Genomic DNA, 21,251 nt, shown 5'->3' on the forward strand with positions numbered 1-21,251 from the left:
CACAACAATCAGGAGCACATGACTGCAAGGCTTCTTTATTGGCCCTTAACATGTCTGTATGGTCCAAATGCCTTACTTTCTGCATTAAATTTCAATTTTAATATAATATTTATATATCACTTTGATACCATTTTGCTGACCAGTGTATTAGACAGACTGATGAAATAGAGGGCATGGTGCTCCCATACTAGTAAGGCACTTTATTACACTGCCTTTAATTATCAGCTCTCATACAACTGGATAATACTAAAATGAAACTCATTGAAGAGGGGTGGGGACATCCTGTATTACTCGCATAAGTACTTAGAACCTTGCAATAACACTTCAGAGGAAGGACTAGGAATTGTAATAAGAATTCCCAGACCAGGCTTCCAGCCCCTGAGGGTGGATCAGCTGCTGACTCCTTCACTGTCACTCTGCCTTCCCTGGCACTTGGCCAGGGTCCATAATTCTTTCCCATGGTAAAGACTTCAGGAAGCTAACGTTTCAACTTTTTAACCTGGTGTTTCCTGTTCTCTTTAGACTGGTGTGCTTAGGTCAAAAACCACCTCATTCAAAAAACTGACTGGTGTTTTTATTTTTATTGTGATGGAAATTGAGAAGTGGATCATTGGTATTCATATTATTTTTAGTTTACAGAACATTCAGTTTGGAAGTTTAAGTTTTAATACAGAGCAAACATCGTGGTCTCTTGGTACCCAAGTGTGTATTCATTGTGTCTATGAACAGGTCCCTGGTATAAATTTACCCGTCAACCAACTGACCTACTTCTTTGCTGCAGTCCTCATTAGTGGTGTCGTACATGAAATTGGACATGGAATAGCAGCTATCAGGTAAGGATATTTACCTGTCTCTTTCTACTCCATACAAAGAAGCTTTTCATTTAGTTGGACTTACTACTAAAATCTGCTATATTTGATACTTTTTCTTTCTGTGGATGCTGCCCAGTGCATATCTACCATTATTATTTTAAGGTGCCTTCTCTTTTATAGAGGAGATTAATATATTGATGAATATGCCCAGTTAACTATGTGCACATCTATAATCTGGATCTTTCTATCCTTTGTCCTTTGCCAGCATGGTTATATCCTCATGGTGCTTCAGTATTTTCATCTAATCCTGAAACCTAATCTTTCTATTCATCATTGGATCAGAATAACCACTGCACTCAAAGCCTACCTACCTGCCTTCTTAGTACTTTCTTTGGCTCATCATCTGAAATACTTTCCTGCTTCTACTCATGGCCTCTGCTGGCTACAGCAAGAACACTGAAAGCTCTGGGTTCGTTAACAAATGTAGCCTATCTAGAAAACCAAGCGGAAGAAGATAAGGGAGGATGAGACCTGGGACTTGGTACAAGTATCATGCCCTGTTCTTGTCTTGACTACCCAAATGTATCATTGTAATGATACCTGAGCATTTTAAAGTCTCCTAAACCTGTAAAATTGTGATGGAGGAGAAAGTGAATCACGATTCCCCTTTACTTCCCCTGCTATAATGAACCCACATACTGATGGGAATGTGTTTTATCCTTTGGGTGTGTGGATCAGATAAAAGGTTTTAGAGGAGAAGATTTAATCACTTCTTATTACTTTCCAGTTGCTTATGAACAAGAGTCTATAGACTGGCAATAAACCCTCATCTTGACAGAGCATATACTGTTACACAGGTTTGCCGTGTGGTGGTTTAAGTGGACGGCTACTTTTTTTTTTTAATCTTTCATCTTTGTTTCCACTTTTTTAGCACTTCAGCTTTTAGGGTTTTACATATACAAAGCATTGTTTTTAACAGTTTAATCACAATATGTTTGTGAAATAATTTGGGTAATTTTTTACAAAATCCCAACTGCCAAGAAAAGGTGAATTATACAGTCATCTTACATATTTAATGCTAAGTGACAGCACAGTATATTTAGGTGATGCTTTTTTTAGAGTAGCTGTTCAGTCTTACAAGGCTGTTAAGTGTAATTCCATTTTAAAGAATGAATAGTTCTCTTAAGGACAATCTGAGCATTATGCATTTTTAAATGTACTTATTTTAACATTCAACCGGAGTACACTTAGATAAACCTCTATCTTTATAATAGCTAAAACAAATATAAATATCTAGATAATTTACTTGAATTCTATTTTCTACTGTGTCCTTCTCTGAAAATAATTCAGAGTAAACCATAAAAGTGTTTTTCATTTAGTTGCTTATAGAAATATTAACTATTTCTTCATATATGTGACTGATTTCAAATTATTTTCTCAGCATGTCAGTTTCTAAAAATTTTGAAGTTTTATGTCTATTTCAGAGTGCCCCTTTTTACAAAATATAGTTTCACTGATAACCAAATCTATATGCTATTATAAAATTACAATGAAATAAATATATATCATATATGACTTTTTGTCTGTTCAGAGAGACTTGTTTTTTAAGTCAATTTGAATTACAGTTGGAAGTTTTAAGATTACATGCATTATTAATTTGAAAAAATGCAATACTAGTAGTAAATTCCTTTTTCTTATATGATTTCTTAGGGAACAAGTTCGATTTAATGGCTTTGGGATTTTTCTCTTCATTATTTATCCTGGAGCATTTGTTGATCTGTTCACCACTCATTTGCAACTTATATCACCAGTCCAGCAGCTAAGGATATTTTGTGCAGGTAACAGACCTTAATTTCTTTGTTCATCTGTGTGTTTAGTGGTTTTATGGGAAGTACTTCTATAACAAATGAAAATACCTCACCTTTTGGTTGATAAATTCAGCTTGTAAGCCTCTCAGAAGTAGTAGAGCAAAATAATTTCCACTCCAGTTTCTTCATTTTTTAACATGAATTATTTTTAAAAAACTGAAAGTAAAATGACCAGAACATATCATGAAAATATGACTAAAGCATTACATTAGACATGAGGCCAGTTAATAATCATAGGGAGTGTAATCCACAATGAAAATGTAATCATTGAGTCTCTTACTGAATGAAGTAATAAGCCATCAAAACAAAAATGGAAAAAGTACAAGTTAAAAACACAAATGTAATAAAGGAGGCTCTTCTCATTTGTCAACACATGGCACATAGGTATGAAAAAGTTTATTGAAGCTCTAATTAGCAAGATAAAAAAATCAGTAGTTATGTCGGACCCTCTACCATGATAATTTCTTTTCAAGTGCCCATGAAATTTATAAAAATTGACTAATTTGATTCAAAACCATAATTTCAGTATGTTTAAAAATGGTAGTGAAATAATGTGTAAAGTTTTGCTTAAAGGAAAATTCACTGTCTTAGGCTGTTGTTATGAAATAAAATAAATCAGTTAAGCAGTCAAGTGAAGAAGTGAGAAAAGAACTATAAAGTAGGTAGGCAATGATGTATTTAGTATGGGTATAGGCAGAAAATAATAAATTAGAAAAAAGAAAAATAGGGCTGTTAAATCCAAGAGTTCTTTGAAGAACAGAAAAGATTAGACAATGGGAGAAAGCATCTACAGACAGAACTAGCAATCAGATTGGGGAATGACAACTGATAACAGAGAAAGTTAAAACAATTATAAAAGTGTTTTTTGTTCATCTCTGCAAAAAGTTCTCAAAAAGCTGGATAATTTTTTAATAGCCTGAATTAATCCCAGAGGAGACAAAAAAAGTTCTAAACAGGGTAATTAGGAGAAATTAAGAAAGTTAAGAAATTAAGAAGGAGAAATTAAGAAAGTTAAAGAATGTTCATAGGTGGAATTCTTTCAAATCTTGAAGGAAAGGATTTTTTTCTTTTTAATTCCAATTTGGTACAAACTTTCCAGGTCACGTAGAGAAGGAAAGTAAGATTTTTTTTTTTTAAACCCAGTGTAACACTGATAAAGAATCTTGTAAAGCACAAAAAAAATTCTACAGCTGATGTATCTAAACAATGCAAGGATGGCTCAACATTAGGAAATCTTATTTGCATGTGGTAAACGTTGCCCTTAGGGGGAAAAAATCCTCATCTCAGCAGATACTGAAATGAGTATTTAAGAAAATTCAACCTCCATTAATGGCTAAAAAACAAAAATGTGTAGTAAAAAAGTAGAAATGGCTGGATACTTCCTAATGGTATGACACTTAGAACCATTTCTATTAAAAGACAAGACAAGCAATCCCACTATCAGTGATACTATTATTAAATGGTATGTAAATGTGGGTCAGTGTAATTACATAAGAAGAAAAAAGCATAAACATTAGAAAGGAGTAGGCTCCCCGTACCACCCCCCCCACATATTGTTATATACCTGGTGGCGGGTAGGGGAAGGACAAGAAAATCAATGTAAATGAAATATAGAAAAATTCTGTAGAGCCTGGTTACCGATTTCAAAAAAACAATAGCTTGGCACACTGAGCGGAGAGGCGCACATGGGTGGGACGGCTGGCGCCTGCACAGGCGCGTGAACCGGGGCGCGCGCTCGGCTGGGGCGCCCCAGCCGGGGGTGGGGCGCGCATGCGCAGGGTGCCCAGAAGCGCATGCGCAAGGCGCACCCAGAAACACCCGCGCCTGTCTTCGGTGTCTTCCGCGTCTGTCTTCGGCGTCTTCCGCATCTTTGGTGTCTACCGCGTCTTCGGGCGTCTTCCGGCGTCTTCGGGCGTCTTCCGGCGTCTTCCGCGTCTTTCTTGTCCACCACCACAACCTCCCGCACCTTCCTCTGGAGCTCGTGCTTTTCCTGCAGCCTTTCTTTTCCACGGCCTTCTGGTCACTCAGTCGCTGCTCAGTAGCCAGAGCCTCTGAAGAGCCGTCAGCATGGCCTCAAACGACACTTTCAACATCACCACAGAAAACTCGGAGATGTCTACAAATATTGTGGAGCTGCGCCAGATCCATATGGAGACCATCCCTGTGGAGACCATCCCTGTGGAGACCATCCCTGTGGATTCCATCCCTGTGGAGACCATGGCGTTGGAATCGATCGAGGGGTGTGAGGATATCAGCGGCAGTTGGTTCCACGGCGGTCACCACCAGCTGCCTCTGATTGCGCTGCAGCCTCTCGTTATCAGCAGCCCAAACCCAGGGGACCACGACCAGGAAATGATCATGGTACAAACGCAGGAGGAGGTGGTGGGCTACTTCCAGTCCGATAACCTGCAGGCCGGCAATGTGGAGAACCAGAGACTCGTCCCGGTCAACGATGACGCCTTCCAGCAGACCTTGGCTTCCCTGGCAGCCTCTGCATCGTCCTCGGCCCACAGCCACAGCCGGACACGCAGCAGCCAAGGCAAGAAGCCCAGCGGTAAAAAGAGTTGCGCCGGCGGCAAGGCCGAAGCGGCAAGCAGCTCCAAGGTAGTCACCAAGAAGTGGGAGCAGAAGCAGGTGCCGATCAAAACCCTGGAGGGCGAGTTCTCTGTCATCATGTGGTCTGCCAACAATAACACAGACCTTGAGACTGGACAGACTGAGGAGCACCCGGCTCCCAATTTTTCAGAGAACATGACCGAGAAGAAACTTCCTCCTGAAGGAATCCGTGGCGTCGACTTCTCAGATCCCAAACAACTGGCAGAATTTACTCGAATGAAGCCCCAAAATACCAAAGACGAGACTCCGAGAACAATAGCTTGCCCCCAGAAAGGCTGCATGAAGATGTTCAGGAATAAGTCTGCTTTGAGAAAACATCTGCACACCCATGGTCCCAGAGTCCACGTATGCACAGAGTGTGGCAAAGCTTTTGTTGAGGGCTCGAAACTAAAACGACATCAACTGGTGCATACTGGAGAGAAGCCTTTTCAGTGCACCTTCGAAGGCTGCGGAAAACGCTTTTCCCTGGATTTCAATTTGCGTACACACGTGCGAATCCATACGGGAGAGAAGCCCTTCGTGTGCCCCTTCAATTATTGCAATAGGAAGTTTGCTCAGTCAACCAACCTGAAGTCTCATATCTTAACACACGTTAAGAATAAGAAGAGCCAGTGAAAAGGAGAGAAGACCCTGCTCAAGCTCAAAAAGCATCTTCCAGGAATGTGATTGGAAATAAAAATGCCTTTTTCGTATAATGTTTCTAGGAAAGAATTTTTTTTAATGATTCTTATACATCTAAGGGTCAGGTTTTGATAGAGTAGTAAAAGTAAAATTAAAAGGTTAAAAAATAATTCTTTATATGAAATAACACTGTTAAGATGCTCTGTCTTGTTCTGAAATACCATTTGAAAAACGTGTTTTTGTAATGTTTGGTCCCAACAGGAGGATAATTCATGAACCTCACTCACATCAAAAGACAGTTCTTTATACAACTGTATGAAAAATGGGACTTCTTTTCACATTCTTTTAAATATGAAGTTCACATATTGCTTACAGTTTTTTTAAAGTTCTGTATTTTCTAAATGTTCATGTTTATACTTTTAGGAATATGTTTAGTAATTCTTGATACGGTTTTTCTGGAGGTTGATAACTTTGCAGATTAGTTTTAAAAGAATGAATAGTTACATGCATACTTAAAGTATTTTACTGTTTAAAAACGTTATATAGTTTTTTTGCTATCTTAATTTTGGTTATATTCTTTGATATTGACACATTTTGCATACTATCTTTTAGCTGCTTTGGATTATGTAGTATTGAATATTAGATGTGTGATGTAATAGTCAATTTAAACCTAGTTTAGTCTTTTTATTGCCCCCAGATACTGCCAGATGCTGTTGTTTAGTATGATTTCTTTGCCTCTTGAGCTAGAGAGTGGTGCTCAGTTGTAGAATATATTGTGTATGTATTGACCTTTTAACACTTGGTACGTACATCACTTGTAATAGAAAAAGCAAAAATAAAATAGCTGTTCTAAAGAAAGAAAAAAAAAAGCTTGCCTATATAAATGCTATAGCTAGAAGATAGAGAAAATGGGGTCGGGGGATGCCACTGGCATCTGATGGATAGAGGCCAGGGATGCTGCTAAACATTTTACAATGCAAAAGACAGTTCCCCATAACAAAGAATTACCTGGCCCCAAATGCCAGTAGTGCTACTGTTGAGAAACCCTGCTCTAAAGAAAGTAAGAATTATAACAAATATTTATTTAGTATACTTACACATAAATCATTAATGAACAAAAGGTTGTTTAAATAAGGAAAGAAAGGCATGGCCATTGCCACTTAGCCACCATGGGCAAATCTGGAATCTAGCAGGGAGGTCTGATAGCAGTTGCATCCCTGAGCAGATAGGAGGCTGCCCAGAGAGTCAAAGAATCAGTGCTGCTGTGTGCCCCTCTAACTGTTGCTTGGATGGGAAAAGTCAGGGTTGTATGGTGGTATCCTGATAAGGGAGAAAGAAGGTGCAAGCTTTTAGGCAGTCCTAGTGGATCGTTCCATCCTGAGGAGTTGAGGGGAAAGGTGAATATAGTACATGGTAATGGTGGCAAATCTATTCTATGGATTATTTTGTGAAATTGTATTGAGACTAACAGCAGGAGGTGGGGGACACGGGGATGGGGGACAGTGTGGTATAGCTGTATTCCTAAATTAGTTTCACTAAATTCCAGTGGGTGAAAGAATTAGTTTTTTTGTTTTAATTTTTTTTAATGATGCTATGAAAGCAGTACAAGAAAACAGGTGTCATCTATAATCTTGAACTGCCAAGAAAACACAGGTGAGTGTCTTTTATAATATTATGCTTGGGAAAAGCTTAATACAAAAGAACCATTTGACCACACCAAAATTTAAAATGTCTATATAGGCAAAACTATAAACCAAGCCAAGCAACAAGCTAAAGGGAAGAAGTTATAATATCTCTTAAACAAGACCAAATTTCTCAATGTATATATTGCAACCAATAATACATATAAATTAGTTTTAAAAAAAAGACAACCCAGTCAAAAAATGTAAACTGACAATGGATAGAAGTAGGCAATTCTTAGACAAAAGAAATACAGGGGAAGAGTATGGCTCAAGTGGCATAGTGCATGCTTAGCATGCATGAGGCCCTGGGTTCAATCCCCAGTACCTCCTCAATAAGTAAACTTAATTACCTCCCCCCAAAAAATAAATAAATAAATAAAAGATGTTAAGAAATACAAATAGCTATTTAATAAACCTGAAAAACATACAAGCTCACTCATAATTAAGTCGAAATCAAGACAAAGACTTGACTTTTCACCTAGCAGATGGTAAAGTCAAAAATTATGATAGCGTCCAGTGTTTAGAGGATGGCTAAACATATGCCAGTTATGAGAACATAATGCAGATTCACTGGAGGTCAATTTTAATGCACATAGTTTTTGACCGAGCAGTTCCCTTTCTGTGTGGTTTTCCATACCCTCACAGATGCATACTTAATTAGATGCGTAACAATATGAGCAAAGCTGTTCGTTACAGTACTGTATGAAAAAGTTAAAACAGCCTAAGTGGTCATTAGTAGGGAACCTTACGAATAAGTAAGTATGTTTTTTAGAAAAATGGATGACTCTGGTGGATATAAGAAATGGGTTGGATATGAATGTGTGGATAAGGAAAAGATCCAAAATATGTAAATAAAAAAGCAAAATACAGTTTCTGGTAAATAGCTTGATGCCATTGGTGTTTTTAGAAAATCTGTGTATAGAGCAGAAGAGATTTTTTACCCAATGTGTCCTGGACTAGAGGAACATCTTACAGTGTGAATATGGTACATGGAACATGTATTAGCTAAATATCTGGCTGCTGCAATAGCTAAAAATAACGGTGACTTAAACAGTCATAAAACACTGCAAATGTAAGTAGTTCAGCGCTGATAGGATAATTCTATGATTTGAGGGACTCAGGCTCTTTCTGTCTTAGCTGTGCTATTCCCAACATGCAGCTTCTATGTCATGGAGTCAGATTTAGCTCCATCATAGCTACATTCCAGCCAGTATGACAATCCCTATCACGTCCACTAACATTCTGTTGGCCAAAACACAGTCATATGGCCATACTAACCTTCCTGAGAGTCTGGGAGATGTATTTAAGTTACATTTCTGTCACTGTAGAACATTGGTTCTTAACCACTGGTGCTGTCACCCTCCTGGGGATGTTCAGAATGTGTGGGTTGGGGTGAGCATTGATTGTCTTGGTGACTGGAGAGCACTAGTGGCATTCAGAGGATGGAGTCAGGAATGCTATATATCCTGTATTGTAAGGGACAGACCTACAGAACTAATAGCACTGCTCAAAAAGCTGATAGTGCCCTCACTCTGCCCCATGAGGAAAACTGCTGTAGAAGAAGGGAAGGATGGAGTGTAGGGGGTTATCTAGTGAACACCTGGCTCTGGAGGGGAGGGTGGGGAGCTCTGGTATGTAGCATTTGCTGATTCCTGTGATGTAAATATTCCTACCCTGGCCAATTTCAAGGCACCAAGCTGAAGTCCCCGAAGGAGGAGTTAGTGAAAGATGCACAGTCAGCTGTGGCAAGCAGGCTCCAGCGCACCGTGGGGTTCCCCTAATCATTCCTGTATATGTGGTGGAGAGAGTTATAGTCAATGTAAGATGCATACGTCAGTTGAACAAGAATGTTTTTTACTTCATCTTAACTTTTATTTGGTAGCTCTGAAGTTCCTTTCAAAGATCACAAGTATGTTTCAAATAATATGTATGCATTTTCTGAAAACTGGGTGTAGTAAGTAGAAGATATTCTATTAATTATGTATGTGTTTATATACACACACACTTCTCTATATGTAATAGAGGTATATATGTAAGACTGTAGATTCTAATAGTGTTAAATCATATTAGCATGTAGTCTTCCTAGTGTTATATTAACATGCTCATTTAGATTTCAGTATCTGAAATGGAAGAAGCCTCTTTAACTGAACATCTGTCTGCTGTACTACTACTAAGTAAATCTATCTACCTTACAGCTTCTTCTGGTTACTTTACTAATTGATCCAAATGCCTAGGTGCTATGAAGTACAGATACTTGGAATGGTATCTCTCCTGCCCCTGGTTGAGCTTGTTCCTTTTTTTCTCTTTTTTCAGGTATCTGGCATAATTTCGTCCTTGCACTCCTGGGTATTTTAGCTCTTGTTCTCCTCCCTGTAATCCTATTGCCATTTTACTACACTGGAGTCGGGGTGCTTATCACTGAAGTTGCTGAGGTAAATAATAGATTACTTGGGGTATTCTTTCACCAGATTTCGTGATGTCATACTTAGCATTTTATGTCAGGAACTTTTACTCAAGTTCTTCTCGTATACAGAATGCTCAGTTTGTCCTGAAGAAATTATTGTAATCCTTTTAAATAGAAGAAATAGTTTAGTGAAGCACATTGGCTGTTTTAAAATGCTGAAAATAGTTCTGAGTTACAAAGATAATATCAAGATTTTCTACCTGTAGTTTATTGATAAAATGCATCATTTACCTTTACCGTTTATTTTTGTAACTCTGCTTTTGAATCAAATGTCTTTACTCCTAAGAAATAAGAAAGATGAGGCCTAGGCTAGCCAGCCAGAACATTTTGTGGGAGTTTGTTAATGTCTTCAACTCTGTATTTCACTCCTGTAGACTCTGATGGTATCAAGTGTTCTGTTCACACTTTGGGAAGAGGAAAATCACCTCTGTGAGCAACTGGGTCACACATTCATTATGCTGATAGTGTGTGCATATTTGGGACTGTGTTTAGATAAGGACTTGTCTCATAATTTTATCCACTGATGATACAGGAAAATGAAGTAGTCCTGATGACTACTTTCACAAAAAAAATTTTAATTAGCAGTTTGGAAAAAACTTTATCATTTTAATCTTAACTGTTAGCAAGTGGGTTTTGTTTGTTTTTCACTTGCAAAAAATTAAAAATCTTAGCAAAGTAGGAAAATAACTAATTGCTGGGTATTATTTTGTTAATTTGCTAGGACTATAAATCTTAAATTCAGAGCTGGATTATTTTCTGCATTATTCAAAATATTCTGTTTAATTAGCTCATTGTCTGTTATTTGCTCAGATTAAGCATAGTTTGTCTTCACACATTATCTGATTTGGTTCTGCTCTCTTCCCAAGGACTCACCTGCCATTGGACCCCGAGGCCTTTTTGTGGGAGACCTTGTCACCCATCTACAGGATTGTCCTGTTACTAATGTACAAGATTGGAATGAATGTCTAGATACCATCGCCTATGAGCCCCAAATTGGTTACTGTATAAGTGCATCAACTTTACAGCAGTTAAGCTTCCCAGTTAGAGGTGTGTATTTTTTCTCAATATAATAGAATGCTTCAAGCAGCAGTACTTTCCATTCACTAATACTTAGATCAACGCTATAGATTTATTTTGTTCTAACTTCTTTTAAACAAATCAGTAAAATAATGATAGGCCTAAACTAGTAAACATTCTTCTTGGTAAGTTAGATACCAGTATATATGTTTTGTTTATTATATATTGTTACTGAACTTCTAGCTAATTTCATATTTGATTTCTAGAACTCTAGTATCTAATTCTTTCAGCATTTAAAAAACACTTGTGTTTAAGTCAGCATTCAAGCTCAACGATAACCAGCTAAATTCCAGTATTTAAATATCCTTGTGCTGTATGGATGGTGGCATGTCCAGAGCTATTTGGGATAGAGTTATTTTATGTGGCAGGAATCCAGAGGAAGTCATCTTGGTGTCCGAAAATACCCCCTTAAGTCAGATCTGTTGTTCTGTGTAGTAGGAGACAGGGTGAAGCAGGTTTATTCTCAGAAGCTGCCAAATTTATTTTTAGTTCTTCCAGCTTTGAAAAATCAGTCTCCCAACTCTTTATACAAAATCATGGGGTCCCAAATTATTGAAAGTATTGGAAAGTACATGTTAATGCTCACAGACTACATCTTTAAGTCAAGAAGTGCCTGGGTGCGTATACACATCTACTGGGTTAAAAAAATATGATTTGTTATCAGAAATAATGTTACTAAAGTCCTGTGTGCAACAGTGGCAAAGTAGTAAGAATTAATTTAAAAATTTTTAAGTGAAACCTTCCACGTATAACTCATTTATAAGAACTTTTTATTGTAAAAATTTTTCAAATGTACATAAATGTCAAGAGAGTAGTATAAATGAAACCTCATGAATCCTTCTCCTAGCTTCAGCAGTTGTCAGTATTTTGCCAGTTTTTTCATCCAACCTGCCTACCTTTGACAGAATTATTTTACAGCACATCCCAGGCATCCTGCATTTCATCCATAAACTTTAACATATCTTTAATAGATGATGACCTTTTAAACATGACCACAGTACTGTTACCGCACCTAACAAAATTAGCAATAATTCCTAATATCTAGTTTGTATGCACTCTCCTTTTTTTTTAATTTTTATTTTGTTTTGTTTTTACCACTTTAATTATTTTGGGGGGTTGGTGGAGGTAATTAGGTTTATTTATTTTAATTTATTTTATTTTATTTTTATGTTTTTTAGTGGAGATACTGGGGATTGAACCAAGGACCTTGTGCATGCTAAGCATGCACTCTCTCACTGAGCTATACCCTCCCCCATCTTCCCTAGTTTTTTAATAATTTAAGTTGGATGGTCTATCTTTTAAGTTCCTTTTTAAAAAAATTTTTATTGAAGTGTAGTTGATTTACAATGTTAGTTTCAGATGTACAACAAAGCAATTCAATTATATATGTACATACATATATATACTTTTTCTTTTCAGATTTTAAGTTTCTTTTAAGCTGTAATAATTGCCCCTGACTTTCTTATACATTATTTATTTAAGAAACTGACTTATTTATTTGTCAAATTTCCCATATTCTGAATTTGTCTAGTTATATGTTATCCACAAGATATCATTAACATGCTCAGGTGTCTCCCAAATTTCCTGTACTTGGTGGTTAGGTCTAGAGGCTTGATTAGATGCAGAATCCATTTTTGGCAGGGGCAAAAATACTTTATGGCTCGCACTCAGTACTTCATATTACACCTCATCTTTTTCTATGTATTACATCTTTTCAGTTGGGTATATAATCCACGGTGTGTTCTTCTGTAAGAAAAATAATCATTATTTCATACTCCTTAAGTCCTATATTATTTTCCTTAGGTTTCTCTAAATTTGGTATAATCTGTATTGAATTACAAAAGCCAAAATGACATAATAATCAAATAAAGTTCTCTCTAACAGGATTGCTTTATTAGGATATCTGCATTTCAGATGTTTAAGGTTTGTCTTTTTCCTGTCAGAATGCAAGTGAAATTTTTCTTGAAATACTCTGAAACCCTTTCCTTATTAACTTTTTGAATATTTCACCATTATGGATCAAGTGCTGTATTTTGAAGATATTTGTTTAAAAACCTGAAGCATATATTACTCTTTCCACGCTAAAAAAAAAAAAATCAATCCCAGAATAATTCTTCTTCAATATCTATTTCATCCTTAGCTGTCCCAGGTACAAGTGCAGTCTACCAAGAAACTTGGGGAAAAAAAAAAAGAGTAATGGGAATAAATAGTTGTCCTGTTTCTGTTGCCTTCCAAAAATGGTAACTGGATTACTGGTATGCTTGCATATATGTGCACATCTATGGGGTCAAATTGGGCTGCCCCGGTTCTGTGGGGAGAGGCCTAAGGTAAGCCTGGAAGTGGGACAGATATTTGATATATTAGGGATATCTCTTAGGCATCCTCTGGGTCACTCTGCTAACATCACAGCTCAGGAGTTTACCAGCAGTGGTACTGGATCAGCAGCATTAGGGCATCTAATTGTGGTTCATTAAATATTTGTGCTTGACCAGCTGGAGTTATTGCAAAATCTACTGGGACTCTGGAACTCCAGCTTTGTGAGTGGGTAAGTTTATATGAAGACAACTAACCTAGGGTAATTGCTGCTTCTTGATTTCAAATTGGATATATCTCTTTTTGTAACATAAAATCAAACTCTGCAGCAAGCAGCCAGTAAGCTGAACTCTCAATTATACAGTTGTTTCTGAATTCCTATGCATTTTACTTAACTCTTTTTGTCTTGAAAGCAAAATTCTTATTACAAATGTACTTCTATATAATGGACTCTTTTTTTTTTATAACGGATTCTCATAAACTATTTCTCTTTAGCATACAAACGGCTAGATGGTTCGACTGAATGCTGTAACAATCACAGCCTTACAGATGTGTGCTTTTCCTATAGAAATAATTTTAATAAGCGTTTGGTAAGTTGTCCCTGAAGCAGTCATGCGTGCCTGATATAATTACTACAAAATAAGTACATAGAACTAAAATGGCATCTGTGAAAACATCTCCCTTTTGCTTTGTATCATTTATTAAAATCTTTACATTTCACATGTTATATTTCATCTGAAAATCTTTAAAAATTTTATAGTGGTAATATTTTACTTGGCCAAAGTGGAGTACGTGAATCTAATTTATAGTAGATACACATAAATGGCATTTCCTTTATGTGAACTTCGTTCCTAATATACTAGTTGACATGAAAAATATAGAAGACATGTAACTTAGTGTTGTTTTTCTTGTTACTAAGTCATTTTTAGTATCGAGTAACTAATATTTTATCCCTAGCATACCTGTCTACCTGCCCGGAAAGCAGTTGAAGCCACCCAAGTTTGTAGAACCAATAAAGACTGTAAAAAAAGCTCAAGTTCAAGTTTCTGTATAATACCTTCTTTGGAAACTCATACTCGCTTAATAAAAGTGAAACACCCACCTCAAATTGATATGTTGTATGTAGGACATCCACTGCACCTTCACTATACAGGTGGGTATTATTGTGGTAGACCCCAGAACATCATTAAGATGGCATATATTCTCAATGGTAGAAACTCAGTGCAAATCTTGCATTAATTTTATTTATTATATTTGATCACTTTTCAAAGTCTTGTTAACTTGTTCTTATATATTAAATGAAATTTAAGTAGTAGAAAAATAATCTGAATTTATAAAGCAAGATGGGGCTGAACCCCATGTCTGCCTACGGAGAGTAATGCATTTTTCCTTCATCTTTTATGTCCAAGTCACATAGATGATCTCTCAGGTATTCTCTAAGAATTTATTAAATGTATCCAGGCTCCCAAAACAGTAGCCAAGAGTAGCATACCCCAAAGAATGCCAGGAATCATAGTGATAATGACTATGAAGTAATTTGTGTATGACACATGAATTTTATATGAATATAATTTCAAAACTGGGCCAACATAATTGTTTTAACAGTGGCACATGATTGGACTAAATAGATAGCTTCCCCATATGGCTGAAGATCATATAATCTAGCTCATTTTGTTGTACAAGGTTTTCTAATGTTCCTTTTTTAATGTTTTATTGAAATATAATTTGCATACCATACAATTCACCTTTTTAGAGTGTACAATTCAGTAGTTTTTAATATATTCAGAGTTGTGCAACTATCACCACAATCTAGCTCCAGAATATTTTCATAACCCCAAAAAGAAACCCCATACTCTTTAAGAAGTCATTCCTCATTGCTCCTCAACAAACATCCCCCCTACCCCAGCCAGCCCTTGGAAACCACTAACTACTTTCTGTTTCTTTAAGTTTGCCTGTTCACATTTCATATAAATGAAATATTTTGTGGCTGGCTTCTTTCACTTAGCATATTTTCAAGGTTCATCCATGTTGTAGCATGTGTCAATACTTCATTCCTTTTTATGGCCAAATAATATTTCATTGTATGGACATATTACATTTTCTGTTTTCATCAGTTAATGGACATGTGGGCTTTATGGTACTTTTTAAAAACTTCTAGGGGAGGGTATAGCTCAACTGGAAGAGCACATGCTTAGCATGCATGAGGTCCTGAGTTCAATCCTCAGTACCTCCTCTAAAAATAAATAAACAAATAGACCTAATTACCTCCCCCTATAAAAAAAACAAAATAAAATAAAAGCTTCTGTCATTGGTCCATAGTCATATCCTAAGATACAACCTGGGTCATTCTTGTTAGTTTGACACCAAGTGACTCTAGAGTGCAAATATTAAATACACCCTCAACAAATGTAGAAATGTCCCTCTTTAGGATAATTCAGAAATGTGTGCTGTGAGTTCTAGCTAATTACAAGAGAGTTTGGGTTTTTTTTTCTTTAATGTTTTAAACAAAAACAGGATTATGGAATCCACAGAATGGAAAAGACCTTAAAACTCCCCTAGTCTTAATCCTTGTTTTAACAATGAAGAAAAAACCAAGACCGGAAAGAGATCAAGTGGCATGATAGTTGGAGTGAATGTGATTTTAAGGTAGTACTTCTTCAAAAGGATAAGGACTCTTTTGATGTAAATTCTAGTGTATTTTTTAAGTCATTCTCTGTATTTGGTAGTCATACTTGGTATATAATTAGTTTTATCTTATTATCACCTCAAAATAAAAAGTACACACTGGAAAATGAATTTCCGTATTCCTCTATTTTAATTAGGTATTCTACAATTTGACTGCTTTTATATGTGGGGCATATACCCTGCCTGCATATGTTGGGGAAGGGCTTCCTTAGTCAGTTTCATAGGCTAGCCCAATTTTTAGCCATATGGTAAGATTCATAGTGCTTTGCTTATCTGTATAATATTCATTGTTTCTTGTTTTTCATTTTTAGTGAGCATCACCAGTTTTATCCCACGTTTCAACTTTCTAAGCATAGATCTGCCTGTGGTTGTGGAGACATTTGTCAAGTATCCTTTTTGGTATGAAAAATCTTTTAAAAGTGTGCTACTTGGAACTTGATCAGTCTTACCTGGAATAAAGAGCATGTATAGACCTTACACATATCAATTGCTGATAACTTAAAAAAGAGACTTTAAAGTTGAAAAAGATCAGATTATACCTAGGAAGGAAGAAGTCGGAGGAGAGAGATTGATCAGGAGGAGAGAAAGGGAAGAAACCTAGAATACAAATTGAGAGTTGAATTTATAGGTCTAAAACCTTTTAGTAAGTTTATAAAGGATGAAGACTTCAGCTGCTAATGAGGTGAATTCTCCCTCTCTGAGCCTGTTAGCTCTGACCAAATGGAGAAATGCATAAGGGAGATCAAACTGGTTTCCACTACTAAAATAGCATTCAGAAGGCAAAATCTCATGTGTACTTTAGCATGTTACGTTTTCATATAAAAGGTGACATCTTAAATTTATTTTTATATAGAATTTGAATAAACTGAACAGTTTGGAGAGTTTATTTTTGTCACTTTTAGGAGAGAGTTTTCATTTCTTTCCTTAATGATTTGCCAGAAAATGAAATGGAAAACAAATGAGCAAATTAGTAACAAATGAGTTACTAAAAATGTGTACAATCAAGATTGTACTTTGTAGACTGCAGGTTTATCTCAGAAATATTTACACTATAACCTTATAGATGATAGTACAATAGAGTTTAAGGGGCCAAAATCTTTATAAATCTAATATAAGGTATATTTTGTAAGGGTCAAAAAGTAACTTTCCCTTATTTCTTACTCCTTATGTATTATTTTCCCTTGTTGTATCATTACAGGGTTAGAGTTGGGCTTCCTAGGAGTTCATTACAGATTGCCTTGGTTTACAAGTGTTTGGCCTTTATTTTACTAGTCAAGGTTTTGGACTTCAAAATAATATTTGTTTTAAATAGTAGAGATCTAAAAAGGAATGGCCTGTACTGGTGAGCAGAGATTTAAAGAGAGGCAGAGTCACCTGTAATCTCAAATCCAGTCCTAATAAAATACGTGCTTTTGACTCCCAGAAATGTGCTTTGCACTCAGACCTCACAGTAGGCTCCTTAACTGATTTTAACCAGGTACCTGATTTCCCTCTCAGGAGCTCTGGCTATTGTTAATGCAGTGCCCTGCTTTGCTTTGGATGGACAGTGGATTTTAAACTCTTTCCTAGATGCTACTCTTACCTCAGTGATTGGAGACAGCGATGTCAAAGACCTGATAGGATTTTTCATCTTGCTTGGTGGCAGTGTGCTTTTGGCTGCCAATGTGACCCTGGGACTCTGGATGGTTACAGCACGGTAATATTTGCACTCATCTGATAGAATCTCTGAGTTACAGTATACAATATTGAAAACCTTACTTGTTATGACATATAAAGTATTTCCTTAAAATTACATTTTAGCCAAAAACTTTGCTCTTCCTATATCCAGAGTTTCTGAACTCTGGGATGGGGGATAAACAGAAGAAATGAAAGGCATAGTCCCTGATTACATTCTAGTTTTGAAGACTGAACCTACAAACTTCAGATGCTTGTGGAACAATTTCTTAACAAGTACAAATTTATATTAAACCATTTTTGTGTGACTCCATATCACATTGATATAATGTAAAGGAAAACAGATTGGGTGGGATAAATTGGGAAGACCTTGAAAAAGCATCGTCAATCCAGATTTGAAGGAGACCAGACTTTGGCCAAGTGGAAAGGTGAGCATTTTCTTGGCCTATATTTCTTGTCCTTTGTCTTGTTTGAAAAGTATTTTAAAATTTAGTAGTGTATTGTTTTGTACTCTGACAACTGAGTTCTGATTACAAGTAAATTAATAAAATTCTATAAAAGAATCTGCTGACACAAAAGGGAAAATCTTTGTCAAATGATAAACAAAGAAGTGAACAAATAGGAAGTAGGGCCTATAAAATCATGAGACATGGTTTGCCCCACAAAAGTTGCCTTTTTGATGATATATTCCCATACCCTCCCTCATTCAGAGTGAGCTACAGGAAGTATCTCTCACCTGCAGCATGTGAGCTGAGGCAGTTAGGGTTGAACCTCAGAACTGGGCCAGGTGAATCTTGTGGCATATTACAAGACAGATCACAGGCCCTTCTGCAGTCCTGGTTACCATTCTCTACAGAGCTTCAAAGCTTGGAAACCTACCGGGGTAGACCTTTTGTCTTGTGCTACTGAAGCTATCCGGGGCTTAGCTCCTGGGTTCCTGTCTTCAAGAAGCAAGTACCTGAAGCCCTGAACCATACTCTGTCCTCACCAGTGGCTCCCATGTTTCTCTGTGTTGAGTAATTAAATACGTAGTCCTTGTTTTGCATCTTTCCCCTAAGCTTCCTCTGTGAGTCCACAAAAGACTTGGTAGTACAGTGAGAATGACTGCATGTGAGTACACATGTGGATCTGCCAGAGCCTGGAAACTGACTCTTGAACCCGAAGGAGCCCCACCTATTTTGAGGTCTTTGGGACCAGAGATGCAGCCCTGGGAGATCTGGGAATTCAATAGGCCAGCGTGAAGCTATTGGTCTTAGAAGTGCATGAGCATGGTGTTTCTTTGGTGAAAAATATGTGCTTCTCTCATACACTCAACATTAACAGTCATGTATCTAACTTCTTCACTAAGTGAGGTATTCCATGCGGGTTCACTTCTTTGAGATCACTGAGTTGCTGTTTAGGCACTAAAACTTTTTAATTTTTAAGGAAACTTTAGATTGCTTTGTAAATCTGCCTGCCTTCTTAAACAGAAATTATATGTTGAATATAATTTTAACATTTTTTTTGTATGACTCAAGGTCATCAGTTATTATCACTAGTTAAAACCATACAGAGTATCAGTTTTCCTAGGAAAAAGGCATTTGTTCTATTCTTAGGCGGTCAGTCTTTCAGAATTAAAGTATATCAGCAGAGTAATGCTCAGACCTTGTTCAGGTGGTAGAGCTTAGGGAATGCCGTGAAATACATAATTAATTCGATTACTGAGTGATTTAGTAATGAAAATGTATATGTGCATGTCAGTTTTTTTGAAACAGAAAAAATTTTAACAGATCAAAGCCTACTTGTTAACTTCTTTTTCTGGGTGGAAAAAAACCCCAAACACCTCGTTTTCTTGTAGCTTTTAAACACTTTGATCTTTTGCTCCATTGGGTCAGGATTTGGGAACATTGTATTAGGATATTGAGCAGATCAGTCCCATTTTTAGAGAAATGGCCTCATTATATAAGAAAGGAAATGTTACATGTTGTCTCTTCAGCTGGATTGTGAGCACTTTTAGGGCAAGGACCGTGTCATACTCATCTCTGCATCCCTGGCACAGTGCGTGAGACATCATAAGTACTTAATAAATGTGCTTGAATGGATGGTGATTAGTGTTAGTTATGGATTAGAAAAGCATGTTTCTATTTAAGAAAGCTGTAAAAAGTATTACTGAATATTTACTATAAATATATGTTAACATAAAAAAATAACTTAGAAGGTCTTTGTGTCTCTGGTATATTATCATCTTTACAAAAATAATCCATTTTGGTTTCTGTAGAGCAATCAGAAGAATGAATTATTTTGAGGATCTGAAGAAAGTGTTCTGTGTTGTCACATTGTTCAGCAGTGAAACTTTTATTTTCAGTCTTCCTATTCTGCGTTGTTTACATTTTTGAGTGTTTTTTAAAGTCATCTATGATCTGTAAAGAATGTATATATTTTCAGCATCTCAGTTTGAAAAGACATGCAGTTAAACTTGACCTTTTGATATTCGTTCTTAAGGTCATTATCTGTCTAAAAGTAAATTGTAAACATGTGGTTCATGGATATGTGGCTCTCAGTCATCAGTTTGTCCAGTAGTATTTATTGAATGTCCACATCATAATGGTGCATAGGTATTTTTTCTATAGATCTTTCAATTGAGCTGTAATTCATTCTTAGGCTTTAACTTGAAGATAACAGTTGCTGGCATTTGATGTTTAGCAATAAAAGAATGTGTACCAGCATTTTCTGTTTTAGCATCTATGTGTTGTCTTTTTTTTTAACTTGTATTCTTTTCTGTCAAAGTTGTTCCATTTATATACAGTACAATCTTAGATGTTTTTAAATTCTTGATTCTAAAAGCAGCCTTCAGTTTTCACTTAAGCAATCTGTATAAGAAAGTTGTTGGCAGGCAATGGAAAGAAGTCTTTTTTTAAAAGAAATTCCTGTGCTCTCACTACGTTTTGGAAATAACCTGTTCATAGATGAAGAAAGAGAACCACCATGTCTCATTTCATTAGTGTCTGACAGAAGTCTTCTCTGGGTTAGTCTATGTTTTTAGGAATTTGTGAAAGAAAGTGTTTCAGCTATGACATTTGGTTCTTCACCCTTTGCCATAGCACTTCTTCTTTTGTCCCACAGAGCCAGCCTCCTTAAAACACACAAACACTCCCTCTCCCCCCCCCCACCTGCCTCCCTTTCCCTCTCCTTCCCTCACCTTCCCCCTCTTCCTCTCTTTCTTTCTAGGCTACTGAGAGCCAGACAAAATATGTTAAGAATTTAGCCCAGTTCCTGATTGGCTAATCCTATTTCACACCTCCTCTTTACCTCTGATCCTATTATACTACAGTTAAGAGCCACAAGACTAGATGACTGATTATCTAACAGTTTATTGAGATACAATTAAATAACAGAAAGTTCACCTGTTTAAAGTGTGCAATTCAGTACAAACTAATTTTCTTTTAATAACTTGTCAAAC

At 36.6% G+C, this 21,251-nt stretch overlaps 2 protein-coding genes across 7 annotated transcripts in view; both read left to right on the plus strand.

Annotated features, from left to right (window-relative positions):
- The window catches only part of MBTPS2 (membrane bound transcription factor peptidase, site 2), a 43,781-nt gene that overhangs the window by 12,742 nt on the left and 9,788 nt on the right, over nt 1–21,251 (plus strand). For 4 of the 6 annotated variants that reach the window (XR_012067632.1, XM_072956785.1, XM_072956786.1 and 1 more), the window contains exons 4-11: nt 730–833; nt 2,523–2,650; nt 9,913–10,031; nt 10,930–11,110; nt 13,949–14,043; nt 14,411–14,606; nt 16,450–16,525; nt 17,616–17,834. Coding sequence is in view for 5 of the 6 variants with exons in the window: in XM_072956785.1 (XP_072812886.1) it covers nt 730–833; nt 2,523–2,650; nt 9,913–10,031; nt 10,930–11,110; nt 13,949–14,043; nt 14,411–14,606; nt 16,450–16,525; nt 17,616–17,834 (1,118 nt within the window). In the remaining variant the exon portion in view is untranslated. Of the gene's footprint in view, nt 1–729; nt 834–2,522; nt 2,651–9,912; nt 10,032–10,929; nt 11,111–13,948; nt 14,044–14,410; nt 14,607–16,449; nt 16,526–17,615; nt 20,530–21,251 lie in introns of those variants that run through there. The other 2 variants (XM_072956784.1, XM_006212999.4) reach the window with 2 other exon arrangements.
- Nucleotides 4,488–5,991, plus strand: YY2 (YY2 transcription factor). The gene has a single exon (XM_006213013.3). It carries the CDS (start codon nt 4,748–4,750, stop codon nt 5,909–5,911), a length of 1,164 nt encoding a protein of 387 aa, XP_006213075.1. The 5' UTR covers nt 4,488–4,747; the 3' UTR covers nt 5,912–5,991.

The sequence above is a fragment of the Vicugna pacos genome, chromosome X (assembly GCF_048564905.1).
Source record: "Vicugna pacos chromosome X, VicPac4, whole genome shotgun sequence".
Classification (NCBI taxonomy): Eukaryota; Metazoa; Chordata; class Mammalia; order Artiodactyla; family Camelidae; genus Vicugna; species Vicugna pacos.